General features: G+C 48.9%; 1 protein-coding gene across 1 annotated transcript in view; it reads right to left on the bottom strand.

Annotated features, from left to right (window-relative positions):
- The window catches only part of LOC140196888 (V-type proton ATPase subunit B-like), a 60,460-nt gene that overhangs the window by 26,405 nt on the left and 13,561 nt on the right, over nt 1-20,494 (bottom strand). The window contains exons 2-8 of the mRNA XM_072256796.1: nt 15,748-15,803; nt 14,479-14,577; nt 11,903-11,996; nt 9,844-9,921; nt 9,104-9,243; nt 7,036-7,137; nt 4,586-4,683 (exon numbers count right to left, since the gene is read on the bottom strand). Of these exons, the coding sequence (XP_072112897.1) occupies nt 4,586-4,683; nt 7,036-7,137; nt 9,104-9,243; nt 9,844-9,921; nt 11,903-11,996; nt 14,479-14,577; nt 15,748-15,803 (667 nt within the window). The remainder of the gene's footprint in view (nt 1-4,585; nt 4,684-7,035; nt 7,138-9,103; nt 9,244-9,843; nt 9,922-11,902; nt 11,997-14,478; nt 14,578-15,747; nt 15,804-20,494) is intronic.

The following is a 20,494-nucleotide window of genomic DNA, read 5'->3' as shown; positions in this document are numbered from 1 at the left end:
AGGTTGATAGATTCTAGTTTAGTAAGGGCGTCAAAGGTTACATGGAGAAGGCAAGAAAGTGAGGTTGAGTGGGATAATAAATCAGCCATGATAGAAACGGTACAGCAGACTTGGTGGGTTGAATGGCCCAATTCTGATCCATGTCTTGTGGTCTAATGCAGAGTGCAGAGTAAAGTGTAACAGCTTCAGAGAAAGTGCACTGCAAGTGGACAGAAAGGGTCAAGACTCCATCTGAACGTAATGGGGAACCTCGAAACCTCCATCCACGTACCCGTCCAAATGTGCCATTGCACCCGGCTCAAACACACCCTGTTCACTGGTTATCTCCGTTTGGTACGGAGGGGCCACTGCGCAGCATCAGAAAAAGCTGCAGACTCAGTCAGCTCCATCATGGGCACCGGCCTCCCCAGCATCCAGGACATCTTCAAAAGGTGATGCCTCAAAAAAGTGGCAGTCATCACTAAGGATCTCCATCACCCAGGACATGCCCTCTTCTCATTGCTACCACCAGCGAGGAGGTACAGGAGCCTGAAGACCCACACACTCAACAACTCAGGAACAGCTTCTGCCCCTCTGCCATCAGATTTCTGAATGGACAACAAACCTATGGACACTACTTCAATATATTTTTCTTTTGTTTTTGCTCTTTTTGTATTACTTTTTAAATTTAATCATATATATATATATATATATATATATATACACACACACACATATATATATATATATATATATAAAACAACAAATTTGACAACACTGCCAGTGATATTAAACCTGATTCTGATTCCATTAACTCTCCATAGTTTAGAGGGGCTAAGTCCCATATGCCTTGCTCACTGGGCAACACAGATGAGATGGGCCGAAGGGCCTGCTTCCGTTCTGTATGATTCTACACATACGTTCAATGTGAAAAACCTGACTTCAGAGTCCTCTTTAAATCTCTTCCCTCTCACCTCCACCTCCAGTTTGAAGAGATTTGGTATGTCAACAAATACACTCAAAAACCTCCATCGCTGTACCATGGAGAGTATTCTGACAGGCTGCATCACTGTCTGGTATGGAGGGGCTACTGCACAGGACCGAAAGAAGCTGCAGAGGGTTGTAAATCTAGTCAGCTCCATCTTGGGTACTAGCCTACAAAGTACCCAGGACATCTTCAGGGAGCGGTGTCTCAGAAAGGCAGCGTCCATTATTAAAGATCTCCAGCACCCAGGGCATGCCCTTTTCTCACTGTTACCATCAGGGAGGAGATACAGAAGCCTGAAGGCACACACTCAGCAATTCAGGAACACCTTCTTCTCCTCTGCTATCCAATTCTGAAATGGACATTGAACCAGTGAACACTACCTCACTTTTTAAGATATATATTATTTCTGCTTTTTGCACAATTTTTAATCTATTCAATATACGTATACTGTAACTGATTTACTTTTTTTTTTCCTTCTTCTATATTTTGTATTGCATTGAACTGCTGCTGCTAAGTTAACAAATTTCACAATACATGCGATGACAATAAACCTGATTCTAATTCACCCGGTTTTAGATTCCTGTACCCTGGAGAAAAGACTGGGACCATCCACCTTGGATGTGACCAAGCACTGCATTTTCTACTCCAACAGCAGCTCCCTAACCCTCCACCCGTCCCACCCATCAGGAAGGACGCAGGCAGCCAGTGCAGGGAGCACTATCACCTGTAGGATACCCTCACAGTCACATATGTTCCCAACTAGGAAGTCCACTCAGTGGCCACTTTATTAGGTACACCAATACACCTGCTCGTTAATGTAGCTATCTAATCAGCCAGTCATGGGGCAGCAACTCAATGCATTTGATTCTTCGGAATTTGACATAGTGAATCAGTAATTTCTTCAATAAAAACAGTATAAATAAGCCAGTTCTAAAATCTGCAGACAAATCATTGGAAACTCCAAGTTGTCACCAAGATAGGTGGAGGAGCAGGAAGGGTTGAAAAAACAGAAAGGTTGCAGAGAAACTTGGTCAGTTTAGGACAGTGGGAAAAGAAATGGCAGATGAGATACAATGTTGAGAAATGTACGATTGTACATTTTGGAAGAAGAAATGATCAGGCAGATTATTATTTAGATGGGGAGAAAATTCAAAAATCGGAAGTGCAAAGGGACTTGGGGGTCCTTGTGCAGGATACCCTAAAGGTTAACCACCAGGTTGGATTGGCGGTAAGGAAAGCAAATGCCATGTTGGCATTCATTTCAAGAGGAATAGTGTATAAGAGTAAGGAGGTGTTGATGAGGCTCTATGGGGCGCTGGTGAGACCTCATTTGGAATAGTGTGTGCAGTTTTGGGCCCCCTATCTTAGAAAGGATGTTCTGATGCTGAAGAGAGTTCAGAGAAGATTTACGAGGATGATTCCTGGAATGCAGGGCCTAACATATGAGGAGCGTTTGACGGCTCTTGGACTGTATTCATTAGAGTATAGAAGAATGAGGGGGGATCTCATAGAAACATTTCGAATGTTGAAAGGGTTGGACAGAGTAGATGTGGAAAGGCTGTTTCCCTTGGTGGGCGAGTCCAGGACAAGAGGCCACAGTCTTAGAATTAGAGGGTACCCATTTAAAACAGAGATGAGGAGAAATTTTTTTAGCCAGAGGTTCGTGGATTTATGGAACTCGTTGCCACATACAGCTGTGGAGGCCCGATCATTGAGAGTGTTTAAGGAGGAGATTGACAGGTATCTAATTAGTCAGGGTATCAAGGGATATGGGGAAAAAGCCGGAAATTGGAACTAGATGGGAGAATAGTTTAGCTCATGGTGGAGTGGCAGAGCAGACTCGATGGGCTGAATGGCCTACTTCTGCTCCTTCGTCTTGTGATCGTGTGATCTTACCAACACCGTCCACATTAGAAACCGGAAAAGGAAATGGTGTTCGATCGTGAAATGTACTTCACATGCCAACAAAGTAGAGAGTGACAACCTTTTGTGTGTTAGTAGCAAAAGATGTGTGCATGTGCTCACCTTAGAGGGAACACTGGCCATAAGGGCTTATGTTCACTAGAAGGTGGAAAAAGGAGAGGAGATCGCATAGAAATCCCAGCAGGTCTTGGGCAAGCCTGGATGCAGGGAGGAAGTTCCCAATGGCAGGAGTCAAACCTTCCCACCAGCGCTGTGGGAGCTCCTTCACCAGAGGAACTACAGGCCAGGGAAGCAGCTCATCCCCGGATTCTTGAGGGGAGTAGGGATAAGATCAATGCTGGCCAGATCCCCCCAAAAATGAATCAAACAACTGCAGATCTGAGATAAAAACAATAAATACTGGGAGAAACTCATCAGGTCAGGCAGCATCTGTGGAGAGAAAAACAGATATTGGATCAGGTGAAAGACCCTCTGACAGAGCCAGGAAAGAAGGTACCTTAAGGACCCTCAACACGCAGGATATGACCTTTCCTCATTCCTACCATCAAGAAGGAGGTACAGGGGCCTCCTTCTGTACACGCAAGATTAAAATAGTCAAAGCAATGAACAAATATTCGGTGATGTCCGCCTGTGTTTGACCTGTCTCCCTGTCTTCTCGTGCCTACCATCAGGCGGGAGCTTGGTGCAATGCCGTAGGTTCCAGAGCAGATGCTGTCGGGCTCCCGGACTGGCTCCGCTCGCCTCAGTCCTGAACACGTTCCACAACGGTTCATTCACTTTCAGGGATTCTGCAGGTCACGTTCCCTGTCTTCCTGATGAATGGCCTCGGCCTCAAGTGTGTACTCCTCTCCACAGTTCCTGCAGCATTTTCTGTGCGTTGTTGCGGATATTCTCGTGTTTCCTTGTGTTTTTTTGCTCACTTTTTATTACTGTTAGCATGATTATCCTTTTTTGCACATTGGACGGTCTTTGTGGTGTGGAGGTTTGTCGTGAATTCTACCATGTCTCTTTGTCTTGTGGCTGCCCGCAAGATGAACCTCAAGGTTGTAGATGGTGCACACACTTTGATAATAAATGTGAACTTTGAAGACACCTGCTCAGTAACTCAGGAACAGCTTCTTCGCTCCACCATCAGATTGCTGACCGGTTTCTGAGTCTACAAACACGACCTCACCAATCCGACCGATTTCTCTTTTATTATGATTGTAGTTTGTAGCAATCTGTTATGCCTGCACCATACTGCTGTCACAAAACAACAAACGTCACATGCTGCAGTGATAATAAACCTGATTCTGATACTGAGGAGGCAGGTGGGACCGGGCCGGGCCAGGACTGTGCTGGCAGTAATGGGTGTCACTGCCGAATAAGGGAGGCTGGTGGGCTGGAGGGTGAGCAGTGGGAAGGTTATGCCTTGTGCGGGCGGAGAGCAGGTGAGTGCCAAAATGCAGGCGGTAGGTGAGAGGCAGTCCAGGGCAGGGCAGAGGCCTCGGGATATCCCCACGGGATAGGGGAGGCCTCGGGGTCTCCTTGGGAGAGATGGGAGGCCTCGGGATCTCCCCATGGGATAGGGGAGGCCTTGGGATCTCCCTGTGGGAGAGGAGAGGACTTGAGATCTCTGGGTGCAGTTGAGGTTGTTACTATAGTGTGAAGAGGTGGTCTATCATTGGAAGGGCCTGGAAGGGAGTTGCTGCTTACGTTGGGTCATTGGCAAGGTTCAGGAACAGACACACGTTGTCCATGGTACCATTCTCCTCAAAGTCCGACTTGAAGAATCGAGCAGTTTCCATGTTCACCTGGGGATAAGGAAGAGATGGCCACAGTCACATCTAGACTGGCAACTCTTTCCTAGCAATTCGCACACTGTCACACCCGCTCTAGCAACCATTCGCCAGCAACCAGTATGGTGTCACACCCAGCCTGGTAACTGTTCCCTAACAGCCAGCATGGTGTCACGCCCAGCCTGGTAACTGTTCCCTAACAGCCAGCATGGTGTCACACCCAGCCTGGTATCTGTTCCCTAACAACCAGCCTGGTAACTGTTCCCTACAGCCAGCATGGTGTCACAACCAGCCTGGTAACTGTTCTCTAACAGCCAGCATGGTGTCACAACCAGCCTGGTAACTGTTCCCTAACAACCAGCCTGGTGTCACACCGAGCATGGCAGTGTGGGGGCAGGAGAGTAGTGTTGGCGTGTAGTGGTGGGTGTGGGGGAGGGGATTTGGGTTGTGTATTGAGTCTATGGGGTATGGGGGTGGGGTAGGGGATGTGGGCTGAGTGAATGGGGTGTACCAGATGGGAGGTGAGGGGGGATTATTGGACAGAGTTATGGTTCTCCAGACCCGTGTGGGTGCATTGGACAGGGTCACGGGTAGACTCTAAGACACAGGAGTAGAATTAAGCCATTCAACCCATCAAGTCTGCTCCCCCATTCCATTAGAGCTGATCCTGGATCCCTCTCAACCCCATACACCTGCCTCCTCGCATATCCTTTGATGCCCTGACTGATCAGGGAACTATCAACTTCCGCCTTTAATATACCCTCAGACTTGGCGTCCACCGCAGTCTGTGGCAGAGCATTCCACAGATTCACCACTCTCTGGCTAAAAAAAATCCTCTGTACCTCTGTTCTAAAAGGTCATCCCTCAATCTTGAGGCTGTACCCTCTAGTTCTGGATACCCCGACCATAGGAAACATCCTCCCCACATCCACTCTATCTAGTCCTTTCAACATTCGGTAGGTTTCAATGAGATCCCCCCACCCCCATATTGTTCTACATCTCAGCATTATCTCCTTGCTTTTATATTTGTTCCCCTAAAAATAAATGCCAACATTGCATGTGCCTTCTTTACCACAGACTCAACCTGTAAATTAACCTTCTGGGAGTCTTGCACGAGGATTCCTGAGTCCCTCTGATGCTTGAACGTACTCCCCATTTAGATAATAGTCTGCACTATTGGTCCTTTTATCAAAATGCATTATCATACATTTCCCAACACTGTATTCCATCTGACACTTTTTGCCCACTCTTTCAATTTGTCAAAGTCCTGCTGCAATCACATTGCTTCTCCAGCACTACCTACCCCTCCACCTATCTTTGTATCATCCACACATTGCCACAAAGCCATCAATTCCATTATCCAAATCATTGACAAACAATGTGAAAAGTAGCGGTCCCAATACTGACCCCTGAGGAACACCACTAGTCACTGGCAGCCAATCAAAAGAGGCCCCCTTTATTCTCATCCAAGTGGAAGGTGGGGTGGTTGTTCAGCAGGGTGATGGTTCCCAGGACCCTGGTGGGACATGGGAGTACGCTGGGCAGGGTCATGGTTGGGGTGACGGTTCCCGGGACCCTGGTGGGACATGGGAGTACGCTGGGCAGGGTCATGGTTGGGGTGACGGTTCCCGGGACCCTGGTGGGACATGGGAGTACGCTGGGCAGGGTCATGGTTGGGGTGACGGTTCCCGGGACCCTGGTGGGACATGGGAGTACGCTGGGCAGGGTCATGGTTGGGGTGACGGTTCCCGGGACCCTGGTGGGACATGGGAGTACGCTGGGCAGGGTCATGGTTGGGGTGACGGTTCCCGGGACCCTGGTGGGACATGGGAGTACGCTGGGCAGGGTCATGGTTGGGGTGACGGTTCCCGGGACCCTGGTGGGACATGGGAGTACGCTGGGCAGGGTCATGGTTGGGGTGACGGTTCCCGGGACCCTGGTGGGACATGGGAGTACGCTGGGCAGGGTCATGGTTGGGGTGACGGTTCCCGGGACCCTGGTGGGACATGGGAGTACGCTGGGCAGGGTCATGGTTGGGGTGACGGTTCCCGGGACCCTGGTGGGACATGGGAGTACGCTGGGCAGGGTCATGGTTGGGGTGACGGTTCCCGGGACCCTGGTGGGACATGGGAGTACGCTGGGCAGGGTCATGGTTGGGGTGGCGGTTCCCGGGACCCTGGTGGGACATGGGAGTACGCTGGGCAGGGTCATGGTTGGGGTGACGGTTCCCGGGACCCTGGTGGGACATGGGAGTATGCTGGGCAGGGTCATGGTTGGGGTGACGGTTCCCGGGACCCAGGTGCGAGTTGGGAGTGTGTTGGGCAGGGTCATGGTTGGGGTGATGGTTCCCAGGGCCCTTGCACTCACCCCCATTGCAGCGAAGACAATGGCGAAGTTGTCATCACTATAATCCATCACCGCTTTGGACTTCTTCACCAACCCTGCCTGGCGGCAGATCTGCGCAGCGATCTGGAAAAGAGACCACAATCAGATCCAGGCACAGCACACACAGGAAGATCCTACCCACACTCTCCCACTAGCCAGCCTCGTATACCGTGGACACTATGGTAGTATTGCGGTCAGCGTGCTTGGGGCATTGCAGAGTTCAGATCCAGTGCTATGTAAGAAGTTTGTATGTTCTCCCCATGGCTGCGCAGGTTTCCTCCGGGTGCTCCAGTTTCCTCCCACAGCCCAAAGACGTACTAGTTAGCAGGTCATTGTAAACTGACCTGTGAGTAGGCTAGGCGAGATTTAATTGGTATGCTGCTGGGTGTAGTGCGCTCGGTGGGCAGGATGTGCCTGTTCTATGCTGTATCTCTAACTAAATAAATAGGGATGGATTGCACCATGGGAGCCCCTCATCAGAAGGAACCTCCTGAACACTGAGACGTCTAGACAGGGTGGAAATATGGAAAGGGTGTTTCCTATAGTGGGGGAGTCTAGGACCAGAGGGCACAGCCTCAGAGTACAAGGATGTCCCTTTAGAACAGAAGGGAAGAGGTATTCCTTAACCCCATAACCTCTGAAGCCCTGATTAATCAAGGACCTGTTAATCTCTGCTTTAAATCTACCCAATGACTTGGCCTCCACAGCTGTCCTGTGGCGACTAATTCCACAGATCCGCTACTCTCTGACTGAAGAAATTCCTCATCTCTGTTCAGACTCAAAGGCCTGAGTTTTCAGGACCGGTCCGGGCAGGAAAGGGTTATGGGGCTGGAGCTGGGTCCACGGCCAGATCAGCCGTGATCTCACTGAATGACAAAGCAGGCTCGATGGGCCGGATGGCCAACTCCTGCTCCTGTTTCTAATGTTCTTACATTATGGGCCAAACATGGTCAAATGGGATCATCTTAAATCAGTATCTTTTTTTGAGCTTTGAGCTTTGGACTTTGGCCGGTTGAACTTTGACCAACGATCGATCCGGACATCGGAAGTTTGAGAGGAGGGGACTTCACTCAGGTCCACTGCCTGAGTGGGGAAAAAGCAGCAGTGTAATTGATCTTGACCAGTGGCCAATCCACATTTGGGATTGATTAGCAAGAGCTAATTAAAGGAAGGCAGGGGCAAGTGCAGTGGCCAGAGTCTTCGAGGCTTCAGTCAGAGAAAGAAAAGAAAATCTCAAAGTTAAGTTTTTTTTCTTCCTTCCTTTCTTTACATCTGCTCAGCGAGGACAGTAGAGGTACCAGGCAGGATAGGTGAATGCTCCTCTTGTGGGATGTGGGAAGGCAGGGAGACCTCCAGCATCCCTGACCACTACAACTGCAAGAAGTGCATCCAGCTGCACCTTCTAACAAACCACGTTAAGGAGTTGGAGCTGGAACTGGATGAACCCCGGGATCATTTGGGTGGCTAGAAGGGTGATGGATAGGACACATAGAGAGGTAGTTACACCCAAGGTGCAGGACGCAGGAAACTGGGTGACAGTCAGGAAGGGGAAGTAGACAGTGCAGAGTTCACCTGTGATATAGATACAGTAAATGCAAGCAGGCTTTTTCCACTGAGGTTAGGTGGGACTAGAACCAGAGGTCATGGGCTGAGGGAGAAAGGTGAGAAGTTTAAAGGGAAATGAGGGAAAACTTCTTCACCCAGAGGGTCTTGAGAGTGTGGAATGAGCTGCCATCACAAGTGGTGCATGCGAGCTCAATTTCAACGTTTAAGAGAAGTTTGGATAGGTACAGTGGGTTATGGAGGGCGATACATGGACTAGATGGGCCAAAGGGTTTGTTTCTGTGCTGTACTCCTCTATGACTCTATCTTGGTCAGCAAGGGTTAGTTGGGCCAAATAGCCTGTTTCCAAGCTGTATGAATCCATAACTCTGTCATATATTTGTAGATCGAAGGTAGTCAAGTGAATGGAGATTAATCAGCGAAGGGGCACTGAGGGACAAAGTCAGCACTGCTCCTGAGTGGTGGAGCAGGTGGGAGGGGGAGATACCTCGTTGTGAGGGAGACCAGCTGCTGAGAATATTGGTATCTTCTGGCCTCGGGCAATGCTGTTCATCACATCGATGGGAGAAATTCCTGTTTGGATCATCTCCTCTGGGTAAATTCGAGCCTGCGGGTTTATGGGTTGTCCTGGGGATATAAAATAGGAAATTAACTTGTGGGTAAAAGAATGAATCAATAGTCACCACACTCTTGTCATTACCCATCCACCAATCCCCGATCTTCCATTGAAATCAATGTCTGATTTCTGAACTTCCCATTGAAATCCATTCCTCCAATCCCTGACCTTCCCATCAAAATCCATCCTTCCGAGCCCTGACCTTCCCATCAAAATCTATCCCTCCAATCTCCAACCTTTCCATTGAAATTCTTCTCTCCGATTTCCAAACTTCCCATCGAAATCGATCCCTCTAGTCCCTGACATTCCCATCAAAATCCATCCCTCTAATTTCCAAACTTGCCATTGAAATCTATCCTTCTGATCCCTGACCTTCCCATTAAAATCCATCCTTCCAATCCCTGACATTCCCAACGAAATCTATCCCTTTGATCTCCAACCTTCCCATTGAGATCCTTCACTCCAATTTCTGACATTCCCATTGAAATCCATCAGTCCAATTTCCAAACCTCCCTTCAAAATCCATCCCTCAGATCTTCGACATTCCAATCCATTTCCATCTCTTCAATCCCTGACCTTCCCACTGGTGGCTGAGGAAGGGGGACCCTCACCGTTTATATCGAGGAAGTCCTCGGCTACGACAGCGGGTCCTTTATCGATGGGTTTTCCTGAGCCGTTGAACACGCGACCTGTGCAAACACAACAGAATCCTCTGGAAACCAAACAAACAGAGCTGACAGGCAATAACTTGCTCCACAATGCTCCTGTCCTGGTTTGACCAGAACCCCACCCACCCAAAAGATCTCACTTCAGGCTTGCTTCAAACATAGACCAGATTGAAGAAAAGTTAGCTTTATTCGTTACATGTATATCAAAACAGATAGAGAAATACATCACTATATCTGTCTATAACTATGCTATTTATATATGTGTATTTCCTTTCTTATTTAACTCTAAAGGGAATAGGGGGTATGTCTACAGGGCTGGGGTTCCGTTCTGGGTGTCAGATGTGGGATTTCCAGGAGGCTCGCAGCTTCCCCGATGGCCACGTCTGCACCAGGTGCATCGAGATGCAGAAACAGAGTTAGGGAACTGGAGCTGCAGCTCGATGACCTTTGTCTTGTTAGGGAAAGTGAGGAGACAGGAGCTACAGGGAGGTAGTCATCCCAAGGCTACAGGAGACAGATAAATCGGTGACTGTCAGGAGAGGAAGGGAGAACATCAGATAGTGGAGAGCACCCCTGTGGCCATCCCCCTTAACAATTTTGAGTACTCTTGGGGATGGGGGGAACCTACCTGAGGGAAGCAACAGTGGCCACGCCTCTGGCACTGAGCCAGGCCCTGTGGCTCAGAAGGGTAGGTAACTGAAGAGGATGGCAGCAGTAATAGGGGACTCTATAGTCAGGGGAACAGATAGCTGATTCTGTAGATGTGAAAAAGAAACAAGGATGGTAGTTTGTCTCATCGGTGTTAGGGTTTGTGCTGTTTCTGAAAGCATCCTGAACTTGATGGGCTGAATGGCCTAATTCTGCTCCTATGTCTTATGGTCTTATGGAAATAACCTCGTCTCTTGCTAACTCAGCATTCTCGTAGACTCTACAAGAACGACCTGGCAGACTAACCCGGAGACAGATGCAGATGGAAGGTTTTGGAGAACGATGAGGTGGAGTGGAAGGAGGACGTGCAGAACCTGGCAAGCAGCAGAGAGCTGGCAAAAGGAGAGGAGGATGCGACAGGGAACAGTACAGCCCAGCAACAGGCTGTTCAGCCCACAGTGTCTGTGCCGACCACAATACCAATCCAAACTAACCCTGTCTTCCTGCACATGGTCCACATCGCTCCAGTCCCTACTTGTTCCATCACATCTGCCTCCACCACCACCACCCACCACCCCTGGCAGGCTATTCCAGGCACCTACCACTCTCTGTGTAAAACAGACTGCTCCCCACCTCACATTTAATCCATGCTCTCTGGTATTTGACATTTCAACCCTGGGAAAAAAAACCCTGATAATCTAACCTCTTATAATCTTATAAACTTCCAACAGATCTCTCCTCTGCCTGTTTTCACTCTCTCCCTCTTTCTGTCTGTCTCTCTCTCACTCTCCTTACTCTCTCTGCCTCACTTTTCTCGCTCTCTGTTCCACTGTCTCTCCTCCCTCTATGTCTGTCTCTCTTCCTCTCTCGCTGTGTCTCTATGCCTCTCTCCCTCTCCTCTTTCTGTCTTCCTCCCTATCCCCCTCTCTTTTCTCTCTTCCTCTGTGTGTGTCTTTCTCTCGCTCCCTTTAGAGTCACTGAGTCACAGAAACAGGACCTTCGGCACCACTGAGCAAGATTTCACAGACCCTTGTTTGTCCAACGTCCTGACAGGATTGATCTACAATTTCAGTTTGGAACGGAAGTGTGAGTGAAGAAAAGTAAACTTACAGGGAGACAAAGACAAAGAGGGCGCAGGATTGAGTGATTGCTCTTCAGAGGGCTAGTATGATCATTGACAGGCTGAATGGCCTCTGGCACCATCTTGAACACTTGGTCACATCGGCATTGATCTGAGGAACACCTTACGGGTGTTGGAAGCTTTGCTATTCCTGGGTGGATTTACCACTGCCTCTGGCGTAGGGCAGGTGACACTTCATGTCCCCACCCTCCCCAGGACAGGGGCCCAACTCACCCAGCATGTCCTCGGAGACCGGAGCCCGCAGGATGTCCCCTGTAAATTCACAGGCTGTCAGCTTGGCGTCAATCCCTGACGTCCCTTCGAATACCTGGGGAGAGATGGAATACAGGTCGTTCACAGCTTCACAGCTGGGCCGGGGGGGTGGTGAGGGGGAAGCTGGTGGGTGGGTGGAGGAGTGACTCAGGGGCAAGGCATAACCAGGGGAGAGGGAGGGAGAAAGAGAGAGAGACAGAGAGACAGAGAGACAGAGAGACAGAGAAATAAAGATGTCTTTGATGGCGGGGAAGCCATGATGGGACTGTCTGAGTTTCACCTTTCTGCATCTTTTTCTGATCCTGTGCAGTGGCCCCTCTATACCAGTTGGTGATACAACCAGTTAGAATGCTCTTCACAGTACATCCATGGAAATATGTGAGCATCTTTAGCGACATACCAAGTCTCCTTGAACTCCTAATGTAATATAGCCACTGTCATTCCAATTGCATCAATATGTTGGACACAGGATAGATTTTCAGAGATGTAGACACCCATCACCATCTGGTATGGATGGGGCCAATGCACAGGATCACAAGAGGCTGCAGAAGGTTCTCCAGCATAGCATAACCCTCCCCAGCATCAAGGACACCTTCAAAGACTCTAGCAAATTTCTGCTACTGTACCTTGGAGAGCATTCTAACTGATGGTATCACTACTGGAATGGAACGGTCTCTGCACCGGTTCGATAAAAACTGCAGAGGGTTGTAAGCACACCCAGCTCCATCATGGGCACTGCCCCCCCCCACTACTGAGGACAAATTCAATAGGCAGTGCCTCAAGAAGACGACATCCATCACTCAGGACCCTCACCATTCAGGTCACGCCCTCTTCTCATTGCTACCATCAGGCAGTAGGTACAGGAGCCTGAAGACACACATTCAACAATCCGGGAACAGCTTCTTCCCCTCCACCATCAGATTTCTGAACGGTCCATGAACACCACCTCATTAGTCTTTATCTTATGCACTATATACAGTATATATTCTGTAATTTATAGCAATTTTTATGTCTTTGCACTGTACTGCTGCCACAAAACAGCAAATTTCATGTTTTAGAAGTCAGTGATAGTAAACCTGATTCGGATTTGGATCCAGTATCGGATTCTGATTCAGATCATCCGCACTTGGTCTTGGATTAGGTATCAATCTCATACTCAGACTTGGGTAGTCCTCACCTACCACCCCACCAGCCTCCGGGTCCAACATATAATTCTCCGGAACTTCCGCCACCTCCAACAGGATCCCACCACTAGGCATATCCTTCTCTCCCCCCTCTCTCTGCTTTCCGCAGGGATCGCTCCCTACGCGACTCCCTTGTCCATTCGTTCACCCCCATCCCTCCCCACTGATCTCCCTCCTGGCTCTTATCCTTGTAAGTGGAACAAGTGCTACACATGCCCTTACACTTCCTCCCTTACCACCATTCAGGGCCCTAGACAGTCCTCCCAGGTGAGGCAACACTTCACCTGTGAGTCGGCTGGGGTGATATACTGCGTCTGGTGCTCCTGATGTGGCCTTCTATATATTGGTGAGACCTGACGCAGACTGGGTGATCATTTTGCTGAACACCTACGCTCTGTCCGCCAGAGAAAGCAGGATCTCCCAGTGGCCACACATTTTAATTCCACATCCCATTCCCATTCTGACATGTCTATCCACGGCCTCCTCTACTGTAAAGATGAAGCCACACTCAGGTTGGAGGAACAACACTTTATATTCTGTCTGGGTAGCCTCCAACCTGATGGCATGAACATCGACTTCTCTAACTTCCACTAATGCCCCACCTCCCCTTCGTACCCCATCTGTTACTTATTTTTATACACACATTCTTTCTCTCTCTCTCCTTTTTCTCCCTCTGTCCCTCTGAATATACCTCTTGCCCATCCCCTGGGTTACCCCCCCACCTTTTCCTTCTCCCTAAGCCTCCTGTCCCATGATCCTCTCATATCCCTTTTGCCGATCAACTGTCCAGCTCTTGGCTCCATCCCTCCCCCTCCTGTCTTCTCCTATCATTTTGGATCTCCCCCTCCCCCTTTCAAATCTCTTTCTAGCTCTTCCTTCAGTTAGTCCTGATGAAGGGTCTCGGCCCGAAACGTCGACTGTATCTCTTCCTAGAGACGCTGCCTGGCCTGCTGCGTTCACCAGCAACTTTGATGTGTGTTACTCAGATTTGGGTCTTGATTCAGATTTGGATTTGGATTCAATTTTAGATTCTAAAATTTGGAAGCTGAGTTGGATTTAGACTCGGAAGCTGAATGAGAATGCATGGAGGGCAGGGGCTGGATCATATGTTACATGGTCAGCACAATGCTGTGGGTTGAAGGGCCTGTAATGTGCTGTAGATTTCTATGCTCTATGCTCTATCAGTCTGAGGAAGTCACAGTGGCTGCTGAACACTCTAGTACACAGTGAGAGTTCAATCTACCCCCCCCCCACCCACTCGGTGAGCAGTACAGGTTCAGATCCCTGTGGCGGGACCAGGGAAAATCTCCCCAGCAAAAATGGTTAGAAGTAAACACAAGGGGGCAGAGGTACCTGAACAACAGCCTTGGATCCAGCCACCTCCAGCACCTGTCCACTCCGACAACTTTTGTCCGGCAGGGTGAAGTTCACGATTTCAGCGTACCGGGGGAACTGCAGGAAGTGGAAGGATCAGAGAGACATGAGAGGTCTGAGCCCAACCCAGAGCACAGCATTCCCAAATGTAGACATGGACAACACTGTGTATGGTACTGTGTGATGGGACAGAGGGGTGGGAGCTTCACTCTGTGTCTGACCCAGGAGTGTGTGATGGGACAGTGTAGAGGGAGCTTCACTTTGTGTCTGACCAGGGTGAGTGTGATGGGACAGTGTAGACGGAGCTTCACTCTGTGTCTGACCAGGGTGTGTGATGGGAGAGTGGGGTGGGAGCTTCACACTGTGCCTGTCCCCAGGAGTGTGTGATGGGACAGTGTAGAGGGAGCTTCACTCTGTGTCTGACCCCGGGATTGTGTGATGGGACAGTGTGGAGGGAGCTTCTCTCTGTGTCTGACCCCGGGAGTGTGTGATGGGACAGTGTAGAGGGAGCTTCACTCTGTGTCTGACCCTGGGAGTGTGTGACGGGACAGTGTAGAGGGAGCTTCACTCTGTGTCTGACCCCGGGAGTGTGTGATGGGATGGTGAGGAGGGAACTTCACTCTGTGTCTGACCCCGAGAGTTTGTGATGGGATGGTGTGGAGGGAACTTCACACTGTCTGGCCCCTAGAGTGCGTGATGGGATGGTGTGGAGGTGGCTTCACTCTGTGTCTGACCCCATCGCTGGGAGTGTGTGATGGGACGGTGTGGAGGTGGCTTCACTCTGTGTCCGGGAGTGTGTGATGTCACAGCAAGGACAGATGAACTCCTTGAATCCTCTGTGAAGATTAACACTTCGAAGCTAAATTCTCTCTCCAAGTTACTAACCAGGAGTGACATCTCTCGCGCTGACACTCTGCCCCTGTCTCACGCATCATTACCTCAGACGCCTCGCAGTCAGGAAGTGGTGGGTCTGAAAGCCCCCTAATGAATGGGCTGCACAGTACGAGGGAACAATGGAACCACATCTGTAACTAAACCGCGGGAGAAGCGCTTGCACAGAGCTCCACTGTCTGCCCACTGCCCCCAGCACACATACCGCTCGCTCTTCCACAGACACACTCATACTCACACTCAGACACACACACACACACCCATACTCACACTCAGACACACACACACACACAAATCAGACACACACACACACTCACACACACCCATACTCATACATACATACACACACACACACACCTTCACATTGTCCAGAACCACCAGTGGTCCGTTCACGGCCGAGATGGTCCGGTAGGCTGCGGGGAAGAACAGGAAGGGTGGTTTTATTTAACAAAATAAACGTTATTCATAATTGAAACATATTTACAAGAATAAACTGCGCAATATATTTTCATTCTTTTACACACAACCAAAGAAACAACCCATGTGCAAAATACAAAACGAGCGAACAAATAAAAAAATAAAATGAATAAGCAATTAGTATTGAGAACAGGAGTTGCAGAGCCAATAGGACTGTTGCCACTCATGAGGCTCACTGGGGTAGTAACTACTATTGAGAGGCTTCCTCCCCCAAACTGGCCCCTCAATCTCCAGTAGCAGAGAAACCCTACACCCTGGGGAACACGAGGAGTGCGAGGGGGAGAGAACACAGAAACCCTACAGCACAATACAGGCCCTTCGGCCCACAATGCTGTGCCGAACATGTCCCTACCTTAGAAATTACCAAGGGTTACCCACAGCCCTCTATTATTCTACGCTCCATATACCTGTCCAGCAGTCTCTTAAAAGACCCTATCGTATCCGCCTCCACCACCGTTGCCGGCAGCCCATTCCACTCACTCACCACTCTCTGTGTAAAAAACTTACCCCTGACATCTCCTCTGTACCTACTCCCCAGCACCTTAAACCTGTGCTCTCTTGTGACAACCATTTCAGCCCTGGGAAAAAGCCTCTGACTATCCGCACGATCAATGCCTCTCATCATCTTATACAATAAGGGTAGAGGGAGAGGAGGGAACGAGGAAGAGGAGGGAACGCGGGAGGGAAGAGGGAATGGTGGGTAGGGGAGAGGAGGGTAGAGGGAAAGGAGGGTAGAGGGAAAGGAGGGTAGAGGGAGAGAAGGGTAGAGGGAGGGGAGGGTAGAGGGAGAGAGGGAACGAGGGAGGGGAGGGTAGGGAGAGTAGGGGAGAGGAGGGTAGGGGAGAGGAGGGTAGGGGGGAGGCTGGAGGGAGAGAGGGAACGAGGGAGAGAAGGAACGAGGGAGGCGAGGGTAGAGGGAGGCGAGGGTAGAGGGAGGCGAGGGTAGAGGGAGGCGAGGGTAGAGGGAGAGAGGGAAGGAGGGAGAGGTTACACCCTGTGCTGAGCTGCCAATTTAAAGCCCATCGAAAGTGACAGGCACACCCACCGAATCTGTAAAGGTCGCGAACCGCCCCAGCAGCCCGTCTCAGCCTGGGCCCCTTTGAGTGCGCACATCTGTGCGGCTCCCCGGCGGGAGGCCAGCCTCTCTAACGATCTCAAAGCTCTGATGAGAGCCGGGGCTGCCCTGCGCACACTCGGGTCTCATTAACACTTTAAACACTCTGGGTTGTGTTACTGCTGGCAAGGAACACCAGGCTAGGACCGGCAACACCGTAACCAAAAACATGCGGCTGTCTCCTGTAAATCAGCGGACACATACAGAACACGGAAAACCACAGCACAACACAGGGTCTTCGGTGCTACCCGGATAAACCTTCTCCACGATCAAGCTAACCCTTCCCTCCCACATAGTCCCCCATTTTTCTACCATCTATGCATCCATCTAAGGGTCTGTTAAATGTCTTTAACGTATCTGCCTCCACCACCACCCCTGGCAAGGCGTTTCACACACTCACCACTCTCTGTGTAAAAAAAAACTACCTCTGACATCCCCCCCCCCCCATACTTTCCTTCAATCGCCTTAAAATTATGCCACACTGGGAAAAAGTCTCTGGCTGTCCACTGGATCTGTGCTTCTTTTCATCTTGTACAACTCTATCCAGTCACCTCTCATCCTCCTTCACTCCAAATAGAAAAGCCCCAGCTCACTCCACCTAATCACCCCTGCATCCTCCCTAAAGCTTCTACATCCTTAGATTCATAGAGTCACAGAAACAGACCCATCTAGTCCATGCTGAGACCATTTAAACTGCCTGCTCCCATCGACCTGCACCAGGGCCATACCCCTACCATGCATGTACCTGTCCAAACTTCGGTTAAACGTTGAAATCGAGTTTGCATGCACCACTTGCACTGGCAGCTCATTCCACACTCTCACCACCCTCTGAGTGAAGATGTTACCCCTCATGTTCCCCTTAAACATTTCACCTTTCACCCTTAACCCATGACCTCTGGTTGTAGTTGTACCCAACCTCAGAGGAAAAAGCATTTACTCTATATATACACCCCTCATAATTTTGTATACCTCTATCAAATCTCCTCTCAATCATCTATGTTTGAAAGAATATAGTCCTAACCTATTCAATCTTTCTTTGTAACTCAAGTCCTCCACCAGGGAATATCCTTGAATATTTTATCTGAACTCCTTCAAGCTTGTGTACATCTTTCCTGTAGGTAGGTGATCAAAACTGCACACAGTACTCCAAATCAGCCCTCACCAACGTTTTATACAGCTTCAACATAACACCCCATCTCCTGTACTCAATACATTGAATGATGGAGGCCGATGCGCCAAAAGCTTTCTTTATAATCCTGTGTTTTGTGATATCACACTGGAGGAAATAATGTATCATTTCTTAATGCATGCATTACTAAATGACAATAAAAAGGGGACTACGTGTCTTCATAAACTAATCCTAAAAGACCATAAGACATAGGAACAGAATTAGGCCATTCAGCCCCTCCAGTCTGCTCTGCCATTCCATCATGGCTGATCCTAGATCCCACTCAACCCCACACACCTGCCTTCTCACCAAAACCTTTGATGCCCTGACTAATCAGGAAACTATCAATTTTTGCTTTAAATATACCCACAGATTTGGCCTCCACCGCAGTCTGTGGCAGAGCATTCCACAGATTCACTACTCTCTGGCCAAAGATATTCTTCCTTACCTCTGTTCTAAAGGGTCACCCCTCAATTTTGAGGTTGTGCCCTTTCCATGTCTACCATATCTAGTCCTTTCAACATTGGGTGGGTTTCAATGAGATTCCCCCGCATTCTAAATTCCAGTGAGTACAGGCCCAAAGCTGTCAAACATTCCTCATATGTTAACTCATTCATTCCTGGAATCTTCCTCATGAATCTCCTCTGGATTCTTTCCAATGACAACATATGGGTCCCAAAACTATTGACAATACTCTAAGTACAGCCTGACTAGTGTCTTATAAAGCCTTAGCATTATCTCCTTGTTTTTATATTCTATTCCCTTTGAAATAAATGCCAACATTACATTTGCCTTCACTACCACAGACTCAACCTGTAAATCACCTTCTAAGAGTCTTGCATGATGACTCCTAAACCCCTCTGCACCTCTGATGTTTTAACCTTCCTCCCATTTAGATAATACTCCGCACCATTATTCCTTTTACCAAAATTCGTTATCATACATTTCCCAACACTGTATTCCATCTGACACTTTTTGCCCTTTCTTCCAATTTGTCTAAGTCCTGCTGCAATTGCATTGCTTCCTCAGCACTGCCTACCCCTCCACTTATCTTCGTATCATCCACAAACTTTACCACAAAGCCATCAATTCCATTATCTAAATCATTGACAAACAATGTGAAAAGTAGAGGTCCCAATACTGACCCCTGAGGAACACCACTAGTCACTGGCAGCCAACCAGAAAAGGCCCCCTTTATTCCCACTCACTGCCTCCTGCCTGTCAGCCATTCGCTATCCATGCCGGTATCTTACCTGTAACGCCATAGGATCTTATCTTGTTAAGCAGCCTCATGTGTGGCATCTTATCAAATGCCTTCTGAAAATCCAAGTCAATGACATCCACTGCCTCTCCTTTGTCCACCCTGCTTGTTACTTACTTGAAGAACTCTAACAGATTTGTCAGGCAAGAAACCATGCTGACTTTGACTTATTTTATCATTAGTCTTCAAGTACCCCGAAACCTCATCCTTAATAATGGACTCCAACACTTTCCCAACCACTGAGGTCAGGCTAACTGGTCTATAATGTCCTTTCTTTTGCCTTCCTCCATTCTTAAAGAGCAGAGTGACATTTGCAATCTTCCAGTCCTCCAGGACCATGCCAGAATTCTTGAAAGATCATGACCAACATCTGTTATCTCTTCAGCAACCTCTCTCAGGACTCTGGGATGTAGTCCATCTGGTCCAGGTGACTTATCCACCTTAAGACCTTTGAGTTTGCCTGGCACTTTTTCCTTTGTAATAGCAATGGCACTCACTCCTGCTCCCTGACACTCACAGATCTCTGGCACACTGGTAGTGTCTTCCACAGTGAAGACAGATGCAAAGTACCCATTAAGCTCATCTGCTATTTCATTGGCCCCCATTACTACCTCACCAGCATCATTTTCCAGTAGTCCGATATCAACTCTCACCTCTCTTTCACTCTTTATATAACGGAAAAAAAACTTTAGGTATCCTGCTTTATATTACTGGCTAGTTTGCCCTCATATTTCATGGCTTTTCGGTTGCCTTCCATTGGATTTTAAAAGCTTCCCAATCATCCAACTTCCTACTCACTTTTGCTACCTCATATGCACGTTCCTTGGCTTTTATGCAGTCCTTAACTTCCTTTGTCAGCCATGGTTGCCTACCCCTGCCATTTGAGAACTTCCTCTGTGGGACATACCTATCCTGCGCCTTGTGAAATATTCCCAGAAATTTCAGCCATTTCTGCTCTGCTGTCATTCCCGCAATATCCTCATCCAATCCACCTGAGCAAGCTCCTCTCTCATGCCTCTATAGTTCCCTTTATTCCATTATGATACTGATACATGTGACTTCTGCTTCTCCTTCTCAAATTGCA

The sequence above is a fragment of the Mobula birostris genome, chromosome 4 (assembly GCF_030028105.1).
Source record: "Mobula birostris isolate sMobBir1 chromosome 4, sMobBir1.hap1, whole genome shotgun sequence".
In the NCBI taxonomy this organism is placed as follows: domain Eukaryota; kingdom Metazoa; phylum Chordata; class Chondrichthyes; order Myliobatiformes; family Myliobatidae; genus Mobula; species Mobula birostris.
This window is presented reverse-complemented; position numbering and strand designations above follow the sequence as displayed.